This window comes from Pelophylax lessonae, assembly GCF_965119305.1.
Source record: "Pelophylax lessonae genome assembly, chromosome: 5".
Taxonomy (NCBI): domain Eukaryota; kingdom Metazoa; phylum Chordata; class Amphibia; order Anura; family Ranidae; genus Pelophylax; species Pelophylax lessonae.
In genome coordinates, this window is record NC_138772.1 from 172667233 (window position 1) to 172685435 (window position 18203).

At 43.9% G+C, this 18203-nt stretch overlaps 1 protein-coding gene across 1 annotated transcript in view; it reads right to left on the reverse strand.

The window, feature by feature from the left end:
- PIK3R4 (phosphoinositide-3-kinase regulatory subunit 4) overlaps positions 1-18203 on the reverse strand; it is a 107777-nt gene that overhangs the window by 64412 nt on the left and 25162 nt on the right. Inside the window, exons 5-7 of the mRNA XM_082258059.1 lie at positions 15143-15277; positions 8214-8435; positions 4950-5123 (exon numbers count right to left, since the gene is read on the reverse strand). Coding sequence (XP_082114185.1) covers positions 4950-5123; positions 8214-8435; positions 15143-15277 — 531 coding nt within the window. The remainder of the gene's footprint in view (positions 1-4949; positions 5124-8213; positions 8436-15142; positions 15278-18203) is intronic.

Below are 18203 nucleotides of genomic sequence, written 5' to 3' on the forward strand. Positions count from 1 at the left end.
AGGCAGCACCCTCAAACCTTCAGAAGTATGAGATGAACCCCAACAACTTGGAAAGGTGGATCTCTCTCACACGTACCGACACAGACTATCCCGCAATTCAATTGATCCTCAAAGGTTTTTATTGAATAGCGGAATAGGAAATATGATCAAAAAAAGTGTATGTATCTCGCACGTACACAACCACACTAGGCCCCAATTACTATTGTTTGTACCCCTAAAAGGCTAGATGAGGAGTAGGGGGGGTATGGAACAGGCAGCACCCTCAAACCTTCAGAAGTATGAGATGAACCCCAACAACTTGGAAAGGTGGATCTCTCTCACACGTACCGACACAGACTATCCCGCAATTCAATTGATCCTCAAAGGTTTTTATTGAATAGCGGAATAGGAAATATGATCAAAAAAAGTGTATGTATCTCGCACGTACACAACCACACTAGGCCCCAATTACTATTGTTTGTACCCCTAAAAGGCTAGATGAGGAGTAGGGGGGGTATGGAACAGGCAGCACCCTCAAACCTTCAGAAGTATGAGATGAACCCCAACAACTTGGAAAGGTGGATCTCTCTCACACGTACCAACACAGACTATCCCCCAATTTAACTGATCCCCAAAGGTTTTTGATTAAATAGCGGAATAGAAAATATGATCCCAAAAAAGTGTATGTATATCACACGTACACAACCACACTAGGCCCCAATTACTATTGTTTGTACCCCTAAAAGGCTAGGAGTAGGGGGAGTATGGAACAGGCAGCACCCTCAAACCTTCAGAAGTATGAGATGAACCCCAACAACTTGGAAAGGTGGATCTCTCTCACACGTACCAACACAGACTATCCCCCAATTTAACTGATCCCCAAAGGTTTTTGATTAAATAGCGGAATAGAAAATATGATCCCAAAAAAGTGTATGTATATCACACGTACACAACCACACTAGGCCCCAATTACTATTGTTTGTACCCCTAAAAGGCTAGGAGTAGGGGGAGTATGGAACAGGCAGCACCCTCAAACCTTCAGAAGTATGAGATGAACCCCAACAACTTGGAAAGGTGGATCTCTCTCACACGTACCAACACAGACTATCCCCCAATTTAACTGATCCCCAAAGGTTTTTGATTAAATAGCGGAATAGAAAATATGATCCCAAAAAAGTGTATGTATATCACACGTACACAACCACACTAGGCCCCAATTACTATTGTTTGTACCCCTAAAAGGCTAGGAGTAGGGGGAGTATGGAACAGGCAGCACCCTCAAACCTTCAGAAGTATGAGATGAACCCCAACAACTTGGAAAGGTGGATCTCTCTCACACGTACCAACACAGACTATCCCCCAATTTAACTGATCCCCAAAGGTTTTTGATTAAATAGCGGAATAGAAAATATGATCCCAAAAAAGTGTATGTATATCACACGTACACAACCACACTAGGCCCCAATTACTATTGTTTGTACCCCTAAAAGGCTAGGAGTAGGGGGAGTATGGAACAGGCAGCACCCTCAAACCTTCAGAAGTATGAGATGAACCCCAACAACTTGGAAAGGTGGATCTCTCTCACACGTACCAACACAGACTATCCCCCAATTTAACTGATCCCCAAAGGTTTTTGATTAAATAGCGGAATAGAAAATATGATCCCAAAAAAGTGTATGTATATCACACGTACACAACCACACTAGGCCCCAATTACTATTGTTTGTACCCCTAAAAGGCTAGATGAGGAGTAGGGGGAGTATGGAACAGGCAGCACCCTCAAACCTTCAGTATGAGATTGTGTTCACTGTACCCCACAAAGATTGAGTTCACTGCACCCCACAATGATTGTGTTCACTGCACCCCACAAAGATTGTGTTCACTGCACCTCACAAAGATTGTGTTCACTGTACCCCCCAAAGATTGTGTTCACTGCACCCCACAAAGATTCTGTTCACTGTACCCCACAAAGATTGTGTTCACTGCACCCCAAAAAGATTGTGTTCACTGCACCCCAAAAAGGATGTTGTTCACTGCACCCCAAAAAGGATGTTGTTCACTCCACCCCAAAAAGATTGTGTTCACTGCACCCCACAAAGATTGTGTTCACTGCACCCCAAAAAGATTGTGTTCACTGCACCCCAAAAATGATTTTGTTCACTGCACCCCAAAAAGGATTTTGTTCACTGCACCCCAAAAAGGATGTTGTTCACTCCACCCCAAAAAGATTGTGTTCACTGCACCCCAAAAAGATTGTGTTCACTGCACCCCACAAAGGATTTTGTTCACTGCACCCCAAAAAGATTGTGTTCACTGCACCCCAAAAAGGATGTTGTTCACTGCACCCCAAAAAGGATTTTGTTCACTGCACCCCAAAAAGATTGTGTTCACTGCACCCCACAAAGGATTTTGTTCACTGCACCCCACAAAGATTGTGTTCACTGCACACCAAAAAGGATTGTGTTCACTGCACCCCAAAAAGATTTTGTTCACTGCACCCCAAAAAGATTGTGTTCACTGCAGCCCAAAAAGATTGTGTTCACTGCAGCCCAAAAAGATTGTGTTCACTGCAGCCCAAAAAGATTGTGTTCACTGCAGCCCAAAAAGATTGTGTTCACTGCAGCCCAAAAAGATTGTGTTCACTGCAGCTCACACACAGAAAAATGGATGTGGATCACTGACACCTGCCTATCTCCAATCCCACACCACACAGCAATATCGATTGTAGTTTGTAGAACACAGTTTCCCTAAAATTCAGCAGACTCTGTCCCTAACAGGATTGAGAAGAGATCGTAGATCAGGATTGAGTGCAGACCCCACCCCCCACACAGCAATATCGATTGTAGTTTGTAGAAGACACTGACCCTATATAATTCAGCAGACTCTATCCCTAAAATGCCTACAACTCGCCCTGCCTAAACACTCCGACCTGTCCCTCAATTCTATCCGGACACAAATGGTTTTTTCCTGCCTATCTTTCCCTAATCAGCAGCCAGCACGTTGATGTGTGCTCTGTCCCTGAATCTAAGCAGCATAATGACGCCGCTGCGGCTGCCTCGAACTTATAAAGACTTGGTCACATGCTTCAGACGGCCAATCACAGCTACTGACACATTTGCAGGCATGGCTGGGATGGCTTAAGGCACACCAGTTAAACGATTGTTGATTGGCTGTTGAAAGCCCGCCATGAAAAGAGCGCCAAAGCATGCAAAACCCGGAAATAAAACGACCGAACACGGATTTTTACCCGAACATACAGTAAAGTGTCCGTGTCCGTGTTCGGGTACAAAAAATCCAATTATTCGGTACGAACACGAATAATACAGTCCGTGTTCGCTCAACACTACCCGTGAGTAATGGTGATAAAACACAATCCGAGTGATCAGACCACCTGGTAGTGGCTAGTGCTTCCCAGTAGTGAGTGACCAGAGTGTCACAGTTAGACGACAACCGTGCACCCCCCTTTGAGTGGGTGTTCACCTTAAACTATATACGGTAAAGCGTATATGTAGGGGATCTCAATAAATGCCCATCTTGATCTGTATGGCTCCTCCTAATCGAAACCACTTTGGCTGGTATATGTTGTTCCTCAATTCAGCGCCATATGTGGATGTAAGAAAAACTCACAATAGTGCTGAAATCCTTATTAAATATTTATTTCTAAAAGAAAAACGATCTCACTCACATGTAAAGGTGCATGCATGCACCTTCAAAAAGCCACATCAATGGTTAATCCAACCGGGAAAGTCTCGTGGTGGTATAGTGAGAGACGCCGTTCCCGTCTGCCTCCTTCCAAGAAACAGCAGCCGACAGTCTCACCAAGCGGCGAAGCGTTCCGTCCGTCCTTGCCCCTCACCTACGCGTGACGACACAGGGGACCTCGTGACTTTATCAGGGGGATATCCCCTGATGAAGACACGAGATACCAGCAGCCAACAGTCTCACCAAGCGGCGAAGCGTTCCGTCCGTCCTTGCCCCTCTCCTACATGTGACGACACAGGGGACCTCGTGTCTGATGAAGACACGAGGTCCCCTGTGTCGTCACGCGTAGGGGAGGGGCAAGGACGGACGGAACGCTTCGCCGCTTGGTGAGACTGACGGCTACTGGTTCTTGGAAGGAGGCAGACGGGAACGGCGTCTCACTATACCACCACGAGACTTTCCCGGTTGGATTAGCCATTGATGTGGCTTTTTGAAGGTGCATGCAAACACCTTTACATGTGAGTGAGATCGTTTTTCTTTTAGAAATAAATATTTAATAAGGATTTCAGCACTATTGTGAGTTTTTCTTACATCCACATATGGCGCTGAATTGAGGAACAACATATACCAGCTAAAGTGGTTTCGATTAGGAGGAGCCATACAGATCAAGATGGGCATTTATTGAGATCCCCTACATATACGCTTTACCGTATATAGTTTAAGGTGAGCACCCACTCAAAGGGGGGTGCACGGTTGTCGTCTAACTGTGACACTCTGGTCACTCACTACTGGGAAGCACTAGCCACTTCCAGGTGGCCTGATCACTCGGATTGTGTTTTATCACCATTACTCACGGGAACTTTATTATATTGGACTTTTTGCATTTTGCACAATATATCATTTTGCACTTTTATATTTCATATTTATTTGTTTTTTATTGCATGTCTATATATCACTTATTCATCTATGTTGATTATTTATTTTGTGGAGTTTAGTTTACTGCTTCATTTATTACTGATCCATTTAGGTTATAAATCTATTTATTTTTGTGAAGTTTTTTCCATATTTGGTTCACTGCTTGATAGTTATCATTTGTTTTATATTATTTGCGCAACACTATTTATTTAATTTATATTGCCTACACTGATATGAGAAGTAGAGTGTTTGCAGCATCTATATATTGTTTGTAGGGAGGTTGCTCGCGGGATCTTTTTTGTCATGTCAGCTGAAACATTTCCAAGTAAAAAAAAATATTTTCTTAATCCTACCAATGTCGCAAGAAAATTCATAAATGTGAGGTTTCTGAAGAAGGCCCAGTTGGCACATGCAAGTGAGAGCATTGAGAGCCTTAAATATCACAAACTCTTCCACATCACTCAGCCCTTGCTGGAGAAGTGGCTTCAAGATGGAAGAACTCTGCCATCCTACATACGCTGCAACACCTGTAAAAATGAAAGAAACACAAAATTAACAAGCTTGTACAATCCAACTACAGATCATTGTACAAGCCCTTCTCAAAAACATTCCACTGAGCTATAGTTAGACGATTACACAACACCAAATATTGACAGTTCTGAAGCAAAGACCTGAAGGCATGTATAGAAGAGAATGTATGACAATGCCCTTCCATCAGTCACTGACTATGCATGATGAGCGGTGAAATATCTGGCCACCACTATATACGGTAAGCTGTGCAATAGCAAGACCCACCACAATCTTCCTCCAGATCCAGAAATGGCAAGCACAGCGAAAGCTTTTCACCGCCAAAAAGATCTGGTAAATCTCGAGCACCCGTCATGGCCACATTCGGTCCTACTGTCCTTGCCACCACACGTATGCATTATGTGGTCGGCAAGAGGTTAAAATACCACTAAAATTGCAGTGCTTTTTACCAGAATCCTAAAACGTATTAAAAAAAAGAAATAAAGTTTGTTTCTTTTTTTTTTTAATTTTCCGCTTTTTAAATGTAGCATTAAAAAAATTAATAAAGCCAATAAAAACAAAATTAACTTTAAAATATTATAGTGTATGATCACTTTCAGCAAGATTTTCCCTAATTCCCCCTACGCAATTCCATATGTTCATACTACCACTCCTGTTTTAAATGGTGCATATCCTCCCATTATAAATACAGCCGTCTAGGGGCCTCTCCACAAAAGCTGCTGACCCCTCAATCCTGCCATTTACAGGATAGGCTGGAAATTACAATTCTGCATCCCCTAGTGGCCACCACTGGCCATTCAAACTGTGAACATTCACACTACATTGAACTATAAACACAATGCTTTACAATGTATAATTTCGTTCTTTTAGATCAGGGGTGTCAAACTCAATTTCATTGCGGGCCGAATTAGCATTATGGTTCCCCTTTAAAGGGCCGGTTATATCTGTAGGCTTAGATGTCCAGAGCACCCCATGCCCCCTTAGACCTTTACATGAGATGTCAAGAGCCTCCTCACCATCAGAAGTCAAGAGTCACCCACCCTTCCTTACATCACAATGCACACCCTTACCTTGTGCTGCTGCCAGGAAAAAGATGCGGGTGGATCTGGGAAGAAGTGCAGGGTCTGGAGGAGAACCAGTGGAGGGCTGGAGTCAGCTTCCAGAATCTGCTGAATGCTGAGACCAGGGGAGGCAGAGACAAGGTGGTGTTGTGGCTGAACAGAAAGGTGCAGGATATGCAAGAGGAGCTCTGCCCTCCTCTCTGCTGTGGACTGCTGAGAAGGGGGGGGTGGGCAAAGACAAGCCTTTCTGCAGCTGCACAGAGGAGTGCAGGATCTGGAGTTCTGTCCTCTCTTCTGCCCACCACAGAGACAAGGTGGGGGCAGAGACATGGGGGGTGCCGCAGCTGCAGGAGAGGTGCGAGGGCCACATGAAATGGCCTGGGGGGCCGCATTCGGCCCGCGGGTCTTGTGTTTGACACCTGTTTTAGATCAAAGGAATGAACTTCCGTCTGTAAGTGAGAGCAGTTTAATCTCTTAGAGCAGAGTTCTGGCCTCAAAAACAACTTTGGGCCATCCGCTTGCGTTAAATCATCTAAAAAACAATTGGCTACTCCCAATTTTTTTTTTTGCTTTACTTACCTTGTTTTTGAAGAAAATATACTTACCTTCCTTCTACTTCCTCCCTCTGCGGCCGTGGACTGCGCCGTCACTTCCTGCTTGCGTTGACTCCTGGGAGCTGAACGTCATCGCTCCCAGGAGTCAATGTGCCCGCACCGGCCCCCGCTCGTCACTCCCGGTGCAGGCGCGTCATTCCCTGCTAAACAGCTTCTGGGCATGCCCAGAAGCTGTGCAGGGATGACGTGCCTGCACCGGAACTGACGAGCGGGGCCGGTGCAGTGCATTGTGGGACCGAAGAGGACGCCCTGGCTTCAGCTGCCCACACCTGAGATGGCAGCGCTGGACAAGAAATTTTCAAGGTATTTCTTCTAAAAGGTAAGTGCGACCTGGGACAGCTCAGAGGCTATCCATTATGAAATGTACTAGCCCTGACTGTCCCGGGGGTATTTTTATTTCAAAAACGTTTCTGAGGCAGGAACTCTGCTTTAAAGACTAAACCTTTTTCTGACACTTGTTGCTAACAAGTAAAATCAGTATTTTTTGCTAGAAAATTACTTAGAACCCCCAGACATTATATATATGTGTGTTTTTTTAGTAGAGACCCTAAAGAATAAAATGGCGATCGTTGACATATTTTATGTCATGCTGTATTTGCGCAGCAGGCTTTCAAACGCAGTTTTGTGGGAAAAAACACTTTAATTAATTTTAAAAAAACGAAACAGTAAAATTAGCCCAAATTTTTTGTATAATGTGAAAGATGATGTTACGCCGAGAATCGTGATCTTTATTCTAAGCAAAAAAATTGTGATTCTCATTTTATCCAGAATCGTGCAGCTCTATTACACAGCAACTTCTACTTGTCATTTCAAAATCCACCAATTGCCAGAAAATGCAGGGAGAGGGAGCAGCCGCAGGGCAGAAGGACAGGGTGTACTACACATGCCCTGTGTACTTTACTTTTTTGTGGGTGTGTGCAGCAATGTCCACAACAGACAATTGGACACATAAATAAAAGCTAAACATTTTAGGCTCAGTTCACATACGTCCAGGCATAGTTTCAGTGCGACTTTTCAAAGAAGTCTGGTGCGGTTTGGTTAACCAGTCCAGGTGTGAATTTATTAAGTGTATGACACTTGAAATTGCACCATAATCGCACCTAAAATCGTACAAGACTCTTGAAAAATGCACTGCAGTCAGCCTGCAAATATGTGAACCGACTCCATAGAAAGTCAGCCGACTTTGTTTTTTGGTTTGGCTATTATGTCCTGCGAACAAAACGCACCCAATTCGCATGTGAACCGAGCCTACAAAAATGTGAAGTCAACCTACAAAAAATAACAACCAACAGAAATCCAAAATGAGGACAACTTTACTTGAAAAGAGTGACTTATGTGCATTAAAAACAAACAAGTGTTTACGTCAGATTTTTTAAATATGTCTGCTTGCTCGATTTTTCTATCAGCTACATACCTACAATGCTGTCAAAAAATGCTCCTCTAAGGTGCCAGTCATTTTTATCATTGAGAAAAGTGATCATATGGGAGAGAAGAACATCATTGGCTTTTTGTCGGCCAAAAAACACACAAAGCCTGGTGATTCCATTTTCCATTAACGTCTGCTTTACTATGTTCTCTGGGTCACTGAGCAACGTCACCACTTTTTGCTGGACCATCTCATGTAAAGCCTGCAATTCTGAGGGTACAAAAAAGGATGGTAAATGTTAATGCCAACATCTGTGCAGTCAAGTATCTTGTTACAGTTTAAAAATAGATGTTAACATATATATTGCAGTAAGTGATAAAAAAAAAACTAAAAACAGAAACTTCCAAGCAAACATCTTTGTAGTATTCCCCATATGCTTGATAATGACAGTCTAAGAGTTGGTTCACATTGGTGCGATGCGGGAACCCTGTGAATCCCCTGTGGATTCCTGCAATGCACCCAACTCGCAGGCAGTTCACACTGCCATATGCAAACTGCTGGGAGTGTCAATACAAAGGTAACGACACCCCCAGATTAGTTTGCATATCGCAGTGCTAACTGTCAGTTCAGACAGGAATCAGATTGCATAGGCGTGAACACCCATGCGATCCAATTCTGGTGCAGACCAAAAAAAGGGTCCTGCTCGACTTTGGTCCAAATGCGATGCAAATTCAGCAATGCAATCTTTATGGCTGAATTTGCATCGCACAGACATCGCATGTGATTGCGATGTCTCACATCGCATATGTGTGAACCAGCACTTAGGCTGGCTATAGACTCTAGACCAGGAAGGTTTTGACACATAGGAAGGGTATTGGAACCATTAATCGTATATACCAAGTGCAACTTGGGTTAAATCCACTTACTTGTATTCTAGGGTTTAGTGGAAGATCTATATCCTCATCATACATACAGTATCTCACAAAAGTGAGTACACCCCTGACACTTTTGTAAATATTTTATTATATTTTTTCATGCGACAACACTGAAGAAATGACACTTTGCTACAATGTAAAGTAGTGAGTGCACAGCTTATATAACGGTGTAAATTTGCTGTCCTCTCAAAATAACTCAACACACAGCCATTAATGTTTAAATCGCTGGCAACAAAAGTGAGTACACCCCTAAGTCAAAATGTACAAATTGGGCCCAATTAGCCATTTTCCCTCCCCAGGGTCATGTTACTCGTTAGTGTTACAAGGTCTCAGGTGTGAATGGGGAGCAGGTGTGTTAAATTTAGTGTTATCGCTCTCACTCTCTCATACTGGTCACTGTAAGTTCAACATGGCACCTCATGGCTCTCAGAACTATCTGAGGATCTGAAAAAAGAATTGTTGCTCTACATAAAGATGGCCTAGGCTATAAGAAGATTGCCAAGACCCAGAAACTGAGCTGCAGCAAGGTGGCTAAGACCATACAGAGGTTTAACAGGACAGGTTCCACTCAGAACAGGCCTCGCCATGGTTGACGAAAGAAGTTGAGGCACGTGCTCAAATTCATAGCCAGAGGTTGTCTTTGGGAAATAGACATATGAGTGCTGCCAGCATTGCTGCAGAGGTTGAAGGGGTGGGAGATCATCCTGTCAGTGCTCAGACTAAATGCCGCACACTGCATCAGATTGGACTGCATGGCTGTCGTCCCAGAAGGAAGCCCTTTCTAAATGGTGATGCACAAGAAAGCCCGCAAACAGTTTGCTGAAGACAAGCAGACTAAGGACATGGATTACTGGAACCATGTCCTGTGGTCTGATGAGACCAAGATAAACTTAATTGGTTCAGATGGTGTCAAGTGTATGTGGCAGCAACCAGGGGAGGAATACAAAGACAAGTGTGTCTTGCCTACAGTGAAGCATTGTGGTGGGAGTATCATGGTCTGGGGCTGCATGAGCGCTGCCAATACTGGGGAGCTACAGTTCATTGAGGGAACCAGGAATGCCAACATGTACTGTAACATACTGAAGCAGAGCATGATCCCCTCCCTTCAGAGACTGAACGCAGGGCAGTATTCCAACATGATAACGACCCCAAACACACCTCCAAGACGACCACTGCCTTGGTAAAGAAGCTGAGGGTAAAGGTGATGGGCTGGCCAAGCATGTCTCCAGAGCATCTGTAAGGCATCCTCAAACAGAAGGTGGAGGAGCGCAAGGTCTCTTAAATTGGCTGCAGCCGCAGCGTGATGGAAAATTTTACATGTCTCTTCGACAGAAGAGAAGTTGTTTAAATAATTGACTTCTATCGAGTGAGGGAGACCACACACTGATCGAAATTTGGCTGGTCCCCGCTAGACCGGATGATCAGTGATCAGTATTTGGCGAGCTTTAGGCCTTATGCACACTGGATGTTTTTAAAACGCCAGTAGAAAGCTGTAGAAGGAGTTTGTTTGTCAGCATTTTTGCAAGTGTTTTTTAGCACTTTTCAGCTGTAGCGTTTTTTTAGCAAAACTATACTCCCACAAAAGCTTATGGCTCAAAAATGCTGATAAACGCAGAATAGCCGCATTTTTCAGCGTTTTTAAGCTTTTATTGGTTAGAGCGTTTTTACAGGTGAAAAACTCCTCTCAAACCCCACTAGCTCTGGGTTTTTTTCCTGCCAGAATACGCCCCTACCAAAAAATGCCAATACCAGCCTAAGTGTGCATGGACACATAAGATAACATGCTGCAGAAAAAAACGTCTGAAGACAAAAACCGCAGCTGTAAAAACGTCCAATGTGCATGAGGCCTTAGACATGAACATAAATGTGAGTTAAGCCCTTGTTCACATTGACTGCAGCTTTGAAATCAGTGCAGCTTCGGGTGTGACTTCGAAGAAAACTGTGTGGCTTCATGCACAGATGTCTATGCAAATCGCAACCGAAATCAGCAAAAGTGGTACAGAAACTACTTTTCCAAATTGATGCGGCACCACAAAGTTGGTGTCGCACCGTTTTGAACAGTGCGATTGCCAGCAATAGGGTGCGACTTGTCATGTGATTTGACCTGTTAAATTGCATGACAAGTCGATCCAATGTGAACGAGGGCTTAATCATAGTGAGTCAGCATTTACAACTACATGCTACAGATTAGACAACAGCTAATGGAACTGCCGACTTTACATACCAGACAGTTAGCCTTTGGGCAACTTCACAAACGTTGATTTGAAAAGCAAATGATTTAAAGTATTTCCTAGAATATTTATATATACTGTACAAGAACTTTTCCTAATAAAATTCAGATTGCTTCTAGGGCTGCTCCCCTGAAGCGCATATGGTGGAACTCTTCAACCATTAAGGCCCCTTTTACACTAATATGACCTAAAAGTCAAAACGATTTTACCACGACTTTGACGCGACTTGAAGCAATGCCTATGTCTAATGACCTCAAAATGCATTAAAATCGGCCCAAAGTAGTGCAGGGACTACTTTGAAGCGGTTGCGACTTGAAGTCGCACAGATATGAACGGTACTAATTGGAAATCATGGAGTACAACTTGTCATGTGACTTTACAGTCCCAAGTCCGAGGACAAGTCGCACCTAGTGTGAAAGGGGCCTAAATCTTTTTAAAGAAATGTAAACGGTTCCCACAGCATGATTCTTACTTGTCAAATAATTTTAACTCCTTGGTCTACATTGTTCAGTGATGCTTTGGGTGCAATATCAATGTCTAAAAAAAAAGCTGTATGTGATTCAAATAGAAACTGCTAATGGGACCACTGGTAGAACAACAGGGACAACAATAAATACCATGGTGTTTGGTCCAAAATAAAGTTAATAAAAATTGGGATCAATATGATTTACAAAGGTCTGTCAACATTATCAGTGAAAGTAAAGGAAAATCCCACATTTTAAAGTGATTGTAAAGTCTCGTTATACATGTAATACTTATCTCCTCTGTGCAGTAGTTTTGCACAGGGCAGCCCGGATCCTCCTCTTCTCTGGTCCCTGGCTGCAGCCCCTGGCCCCTCCCTCCTGTTGAGTGCCCCCAAAGTAAGCAGCTTTGGGGGCACCTGAGCTGAGCTGCAGTTCCATGTATCCATTCAGACACAGAGCTGCCGCTCTCCTGAATAGCTGAGCTTGACTGAGCCAATGGCGCCGCTGCTGTGTCTTAGCCAATCAGGAGAGAGAGTTCCGGATGGCTGAGGCACTCGTGGACATCGCTGGATAGAGAGGGGGCTCAGGTAAGTATTAGTGGGTGCTGAGGAGGCTGCCGCACACATAAGGCTTTTATCTTAATGCATAGAATGCATTAAGATAAAAAACCTTCTGACTTTACAAACCCTTTTTAAGTTGTCACCAATGGGAACACTAGTCCTGGTGACCTTGGTGTCAATCAGTGATTTCCTTACATTGGGGGGATTTATTTTCACTGCTTGTTTGGGCTATGGGCCAGGAAGTGAAGGGAAATCTCCCCAATGGGAGAGAAAGAATTTGTAAAATTCCCTCCAGGAATAGGGACACCCACCAGAGGCTCTCATGTATCTGTACTTTTTGCAATAGAGAAAAAAACAACAACTTTTTATTGGAGCTGTGCTTTAAGGTCACTGAAAGGCACCTCTTTTGTCTTCATCCTCTACCGCATAATGGGACAGACAACTGCACAGGAAGGAAAGATCCTGTTGGCTCATGTATGCTGATCTTTCCAAACCTTTTTACCCTGGAAGAATAATTTTCAGGTCCATAGCATATTTGACACCCAGGGCAGATCATGTTTATACACCCATCTGCTCTACACAACAGAATTTTCAGTAATAATCTTAAAAATAAATAAATTATAATAACAAAAAAGTAACACAGTCAAAACATTGGTGTCCTCTAACATTAGTGTAGGCACGTCCTCTTGCACTAGTGGTCAGTGTGGGTTAGGAGATCAATTGTCCACTGCTCAAGGAACCCCTTGCAACCTCAGGTTGAGAAGGGCTGATTTAAGCAAAGCTTATACTGTCTCTTTAAGACCCAACCCCTGACCCACTTACACTATATTGTAAAAAGTATTGGGACGCCTGCCTTTATCCGTACATGAACTTTAATGTCGTCCCAGTCTCAGTCCGTAGGGTTCAATATTGAGTTGGCCCACCCTTTGCAGCTATAACAGCTTCAACTCTTCTGGGAAGGCCGTCCACAAGGTTTAGGAGTGTGTCTATGGGAATGTTTGGCCATTCATCCAGAAGCGCATTTGTGAGGTCAGGTACTGATGTTGGAAGAGAAGGCCTGGCTTGTAGTTTCTGCTCTTATTCATCCCAAAGGTGTTCTAACAGGTTGAGCTTTAAGCCAGTCAAGTTCCTCCACCCCAAATGGGCACATCCATGTCTTTATGGACCTTGCTTTGTGCACTGGTGTACAGTGATGTTGGAACAGGAAGGGGCCATCCCCAAACTGATCCCACAAAGTTGGGAGCATGAAATTGTCCAAAATGTCTTGGTATGCTGACGCCTTAAGAGTTCCCATCACTAGAACTAAGGGACCAAGCCCAACCCCTAAAAAACAACCCCGCACACCATAATCCCCCCCTCCACCGAATGATTTGGACCAGTGTACAAAGCAAGGTCTATATAGACACGGATAAGCGAGTTTGGGGTGGAGTCCTGACCTCAACCCGGTAAAACATCTTTGGGATGAATTAGATTGGAGACTGTGAGCCAGGCCTTCTCATTCAACATCAGTGCCTGATCTCACAAATGCACTTTTGGAAGAATGGTCAAACATTCCCATAGACACACTCCTAAACCTTGCAGACAGCCTTCCCAGAAGAGTTGAAGCTGTTACAGCTGCAAAGGGTGAGCCAACTCAATATTGAACCCTACAGACTAATGCCTCGTACACACGCATCGATTATTGGCCGGGAATTTTCGGCCAACGTCCGATCGCCGATTTTCGGCTTGTTAGTATGATGCTTTCGACAACCAACTCCGACTTTTCGGCCAAAAAAATCTGGTGTGCATGCTATAAAATTTTTGTTGGCCGTCAACACAACGGCCGATTTTCCGTCAGTCAGTACAAATTTCAGCAGACAAAAATCTGATGAGCAAGACTGGGCATGCTCAGAGAAGAAAAAACACACGGAAAGTAAACCAGCACATGACATCACTTCTGAAGTTGGTTTTTGTTGGCCGAGAAAATTCGTGTGCAGTCTAGAGCACATTTCAACCAACACAACAACACTGGACAAAAGACGGCCGATCGGTCGGCCGATAATCGTTGCGTGTGTACGAGGCATAAGACTAGGATGACATTAAAGTTCATGTGTGTGTAAAGGCAGGCGTTCCAATAATTTTGATAATATAGTGCAGGGATATGTAAACTGTGGCCCTCCAGATGTTGCAGAACTACAAGTCCCATGAGACATAGCAAGACTCTGAAAGCCACAAGCATGACACCCAGAGGCAGAGGCATGATAGGACTTGTAGTGTTGCAACAGCTGGAGGGCCACATTTTGGGTATCCATGATATAGTGTATATTCAACTTCACAGTGCTCCCGTCCTCAATTGCAACTGCTGTAAAATACCAGCACCTGTGCTTCTAGTCTTGGGGGAGCTTGTGAATTCCTTTCATGAGCCTAAATTTTGGTCTAGGTCCACACAGCCCCATTTGGAGGCAGGATTTTTTCAATTTTTTTAACAAGCTGGACTTTCTGCTAGGCCTGAATACTGTCACATGGTACAAGCAGGTAACACTATCCCCCACAGAGCATTTTAAGTAAACAGCGACTTAGTACACGAGTATTAGCAGGTCAAACGGTGGGCTTTAAAGAGACATTTTGCCCTGTATCAGCAAGGTGTTAGGGACTATTTAATAAACTGCACATGGTTGGTACACCTTTTTCCACTGCCTTTCTCCTTTTTATTGTCATAGCAAAAATCATAATAAAAATAAAAACCAAAGATCATCCCTAGTTTATTCCATTCTGTTGTGTATGAGACAGACAAGGCCGCACACCTACCTGTGTCATAGCTCTCATTGGGGTGTGATGTCTCATCCAGCTCCTCACTGCTGGGATCATTCTCCATGTTCAAATTCTTCAGCTGCACCAACTCCAAGAACCGCAGGGCAGTTTCTGCTAGTAAAGCTATGTTCTCTTTAGTAAAGAAAGAGCAGAGACAGTTATTAAAAAACATATAAACTGTATATAAACATAAATACAAGACAAGAGTTGCGTTAAGGCAGCTCGTTCATTTTGAATAAGTTGTCATTGCACCTTTGTTTGCCCAAAATGGACCTGCATTATTTTTAGCAACCCAGCACACCCCAACCCACTGTGATGGGCTACAAAGCAGCTGCATTTCTACTTGCTGTGTGTGCTGGGGAGTCATTAAGAATGAATGGCATCACACCACACATATACCTGTATGTTAATATGCAGTGTCATAATGCATGGTAAAAAGGTACATAATGCGGCACATTAAGTGGTTGTAGGCCTCCATTGCATGCACCATAAAAGCCTGGAACCTCAATTCGGTGTTACATACAAATCTGCGTAAAGATCCTTGGGAGGCGCTCTTACACAAACCGATAGAAGGCGTTACGAAACAAGAACGTACCCTAACGACACACATATTTTCTGCCGCGAAGCAGACTATTTCAAAAGCGTGGAAGTCTCCGACCCTCAATTTCAATGAAGCAAAAAGCTGGGTGCATGGTATTCTAGTGAACAAGAAACTGACAGCGCTATTAACTGACACATGACACATTTTTATGCATTTGACAGCCCTGGCTAGATTATTTCCCTCTAACACAACCACCTATACGCTTTCTGGAATTATAACTAAAGATTATGGATCAACATACCTAAAGTGAACTTCTTGGACAGAGATGGCCTTCCCCTAAACCCCCTCCCCCCCCCTTTTTTTTTCCTTTTTTATTTTATCTTTCTCCCTTTTTCTCCTTTTCACTCTCCGCTAAAACATCGCCCTTCTCTCTTTTTCTTTTTATGCCCTCAAGCAAGAGTAGTATCTCTCTTCGGCTTTGAGGGAGTCTGCACTGCTCTCTATAGCGTAAGAGCCTTTAGTTGAAAGTCTTTTTCACATAACAAAGCATATTGCATCTCCAGACAAGATTCTGTTAATTGACTATAAACTGATAGGACAATGCTTAGGACTAATGACCCTTTACACCTATGTTACTTTTGAATGTTACAAATTTACGGAGAAAAACTCCTTCTGTATTTGTTCATATTTTTGTACACACTTCTGGATATGAAACAGTCTATTTTTACTTGTTATTTCTATATAATAAAATTCAGGTGAAAGAAAAGCCTGGAACCCCAGCAATGTGGTGAATCTACCCTTAAAGAGACTCTGTCGTGACAGAAGTATGGGTCTGTCATGGCAGAAGTATGGGGCTGTCATGGCACAAGTATGGGTCTGTCATGGCACAAGTATGGGACTGTCATGGCACAAGTATGGGACTGTCATGGCACAAGTATGGGGCTGTCATGGCACAAGTATGGGGCTGTCATGGCACAAGTATGGGGCTGTCATGGCACAAGTATGGGGCTGTCATGGCACAAGTATGGGGCTGTCATGGCACAAGTATGGGGCTGTCGTGGCACAAGTATGGAGCTGTCATGGCACAAGTATGGAGCTGTCATGGCACAAGTATGGGGCTGTCATGGCACAAGTATGGGGCTGTCATGGCACAAGTATGGGGCTGTCATGGCACAAGTATGGGGCTGTCATGGCACAAGTATGGGGCTGTCATGGCACAAGTATGGAGCTGTCATGGCACAAGTATGGGGCTGTCATGGCACAAGTATGGAGCTGTCATGGCACAAGTATGGGGCTGTCATGGCACAAGTATGGGGCTGTCATGGCACAAGTATGGGGCTGTCATGGCACAAGTATGGGGCTGTCATGACACAAGTATGGGGCTGTCATGGCACAAGTATGGGGCTGTCATGGCAGAGGTATGGGGCTGTCATGGCAGAGGTATGGGGCTGTCATGGTAGAAGTATGGGGCTGTCATGGCACAAGTATGGGGCTGTCATGGCACAAGTATGGGGCTGTCATGGCACAAGTATGGGGCTGTCATGGCACAAGTATGGGGCTGTCATGGCAGAGGTATGGGGCTGTCATGGTAGAAGTATGGGGCTGTCATGGCAGAAGTATGGGGCTGTCATGGTAGAGGTATAGGGCTGCCACTGCAGTCCTCCTTCTTATAGTGCTAGATTTTTGGCTGTGTTTGACTTCAGTATGTTTTATAGTCCTAAAATAAGCAAGATGTAAATGAGTGTCAGAGCTACTACTCTCTATACTTGCCCTCATTTAACAAGAAGTCAAAGTATCGAAATGACCAGGGAACTATCATTCTCAATGGGGAGCTCAGTATTGCCAGCCTCCATTAATCTGTCATGACAGTGGCCCTTTAAATTAAACCTGTTATGAAAGAAATACTAAGCTTCCACAGCTGACCTTCTTTTGGAAGTGCCTGGTTGTTATGCGGATTTGTGTGTTCTGAATCACAGACCAAGGAAAGTCAGAGAAAGGTCCACATTCATCTACATCAAGGATTTAAAAACCTTTTGACCTTCCTAGGCCACATTGGAAGAAGAGGAATTGTAATGGGCCATACACAAAAGTCACTAACAATAAGGATAGCTGATAAGAAAAAGATCACAAGTTAGAGGTTGTAAACCAAAAACCAAAAAAAAAGGAATCATGTTCTCTTATAGCAGATTAGACAACACAGTGCTTGTGTTGTCTAATCTGTCCCTTTCTAATCTGTAAAACACCGTATTGATCCTGCCTGTTCCTGTGTCCTCCTCTGTGTGCTGACCACGATAATCATGGCTGCTGATCCCTGATTACCGTGGTTAGTTTACGTGCCTCCGTCATTACACTGCTCTCCTCTCTCGCCGCTCCTGTGTGTGTGAGCCACCCCTTTCCTTTCCTCCTGTCGCTATAAGTAGCTGGCAGTAAAGTCAAATGAAGAAAACTGCCAGCCCCTCTGTTCTATCAGGCCATAACACACTGTGTACATGTTTGTGTAAAAAGGATGCCTGTAAT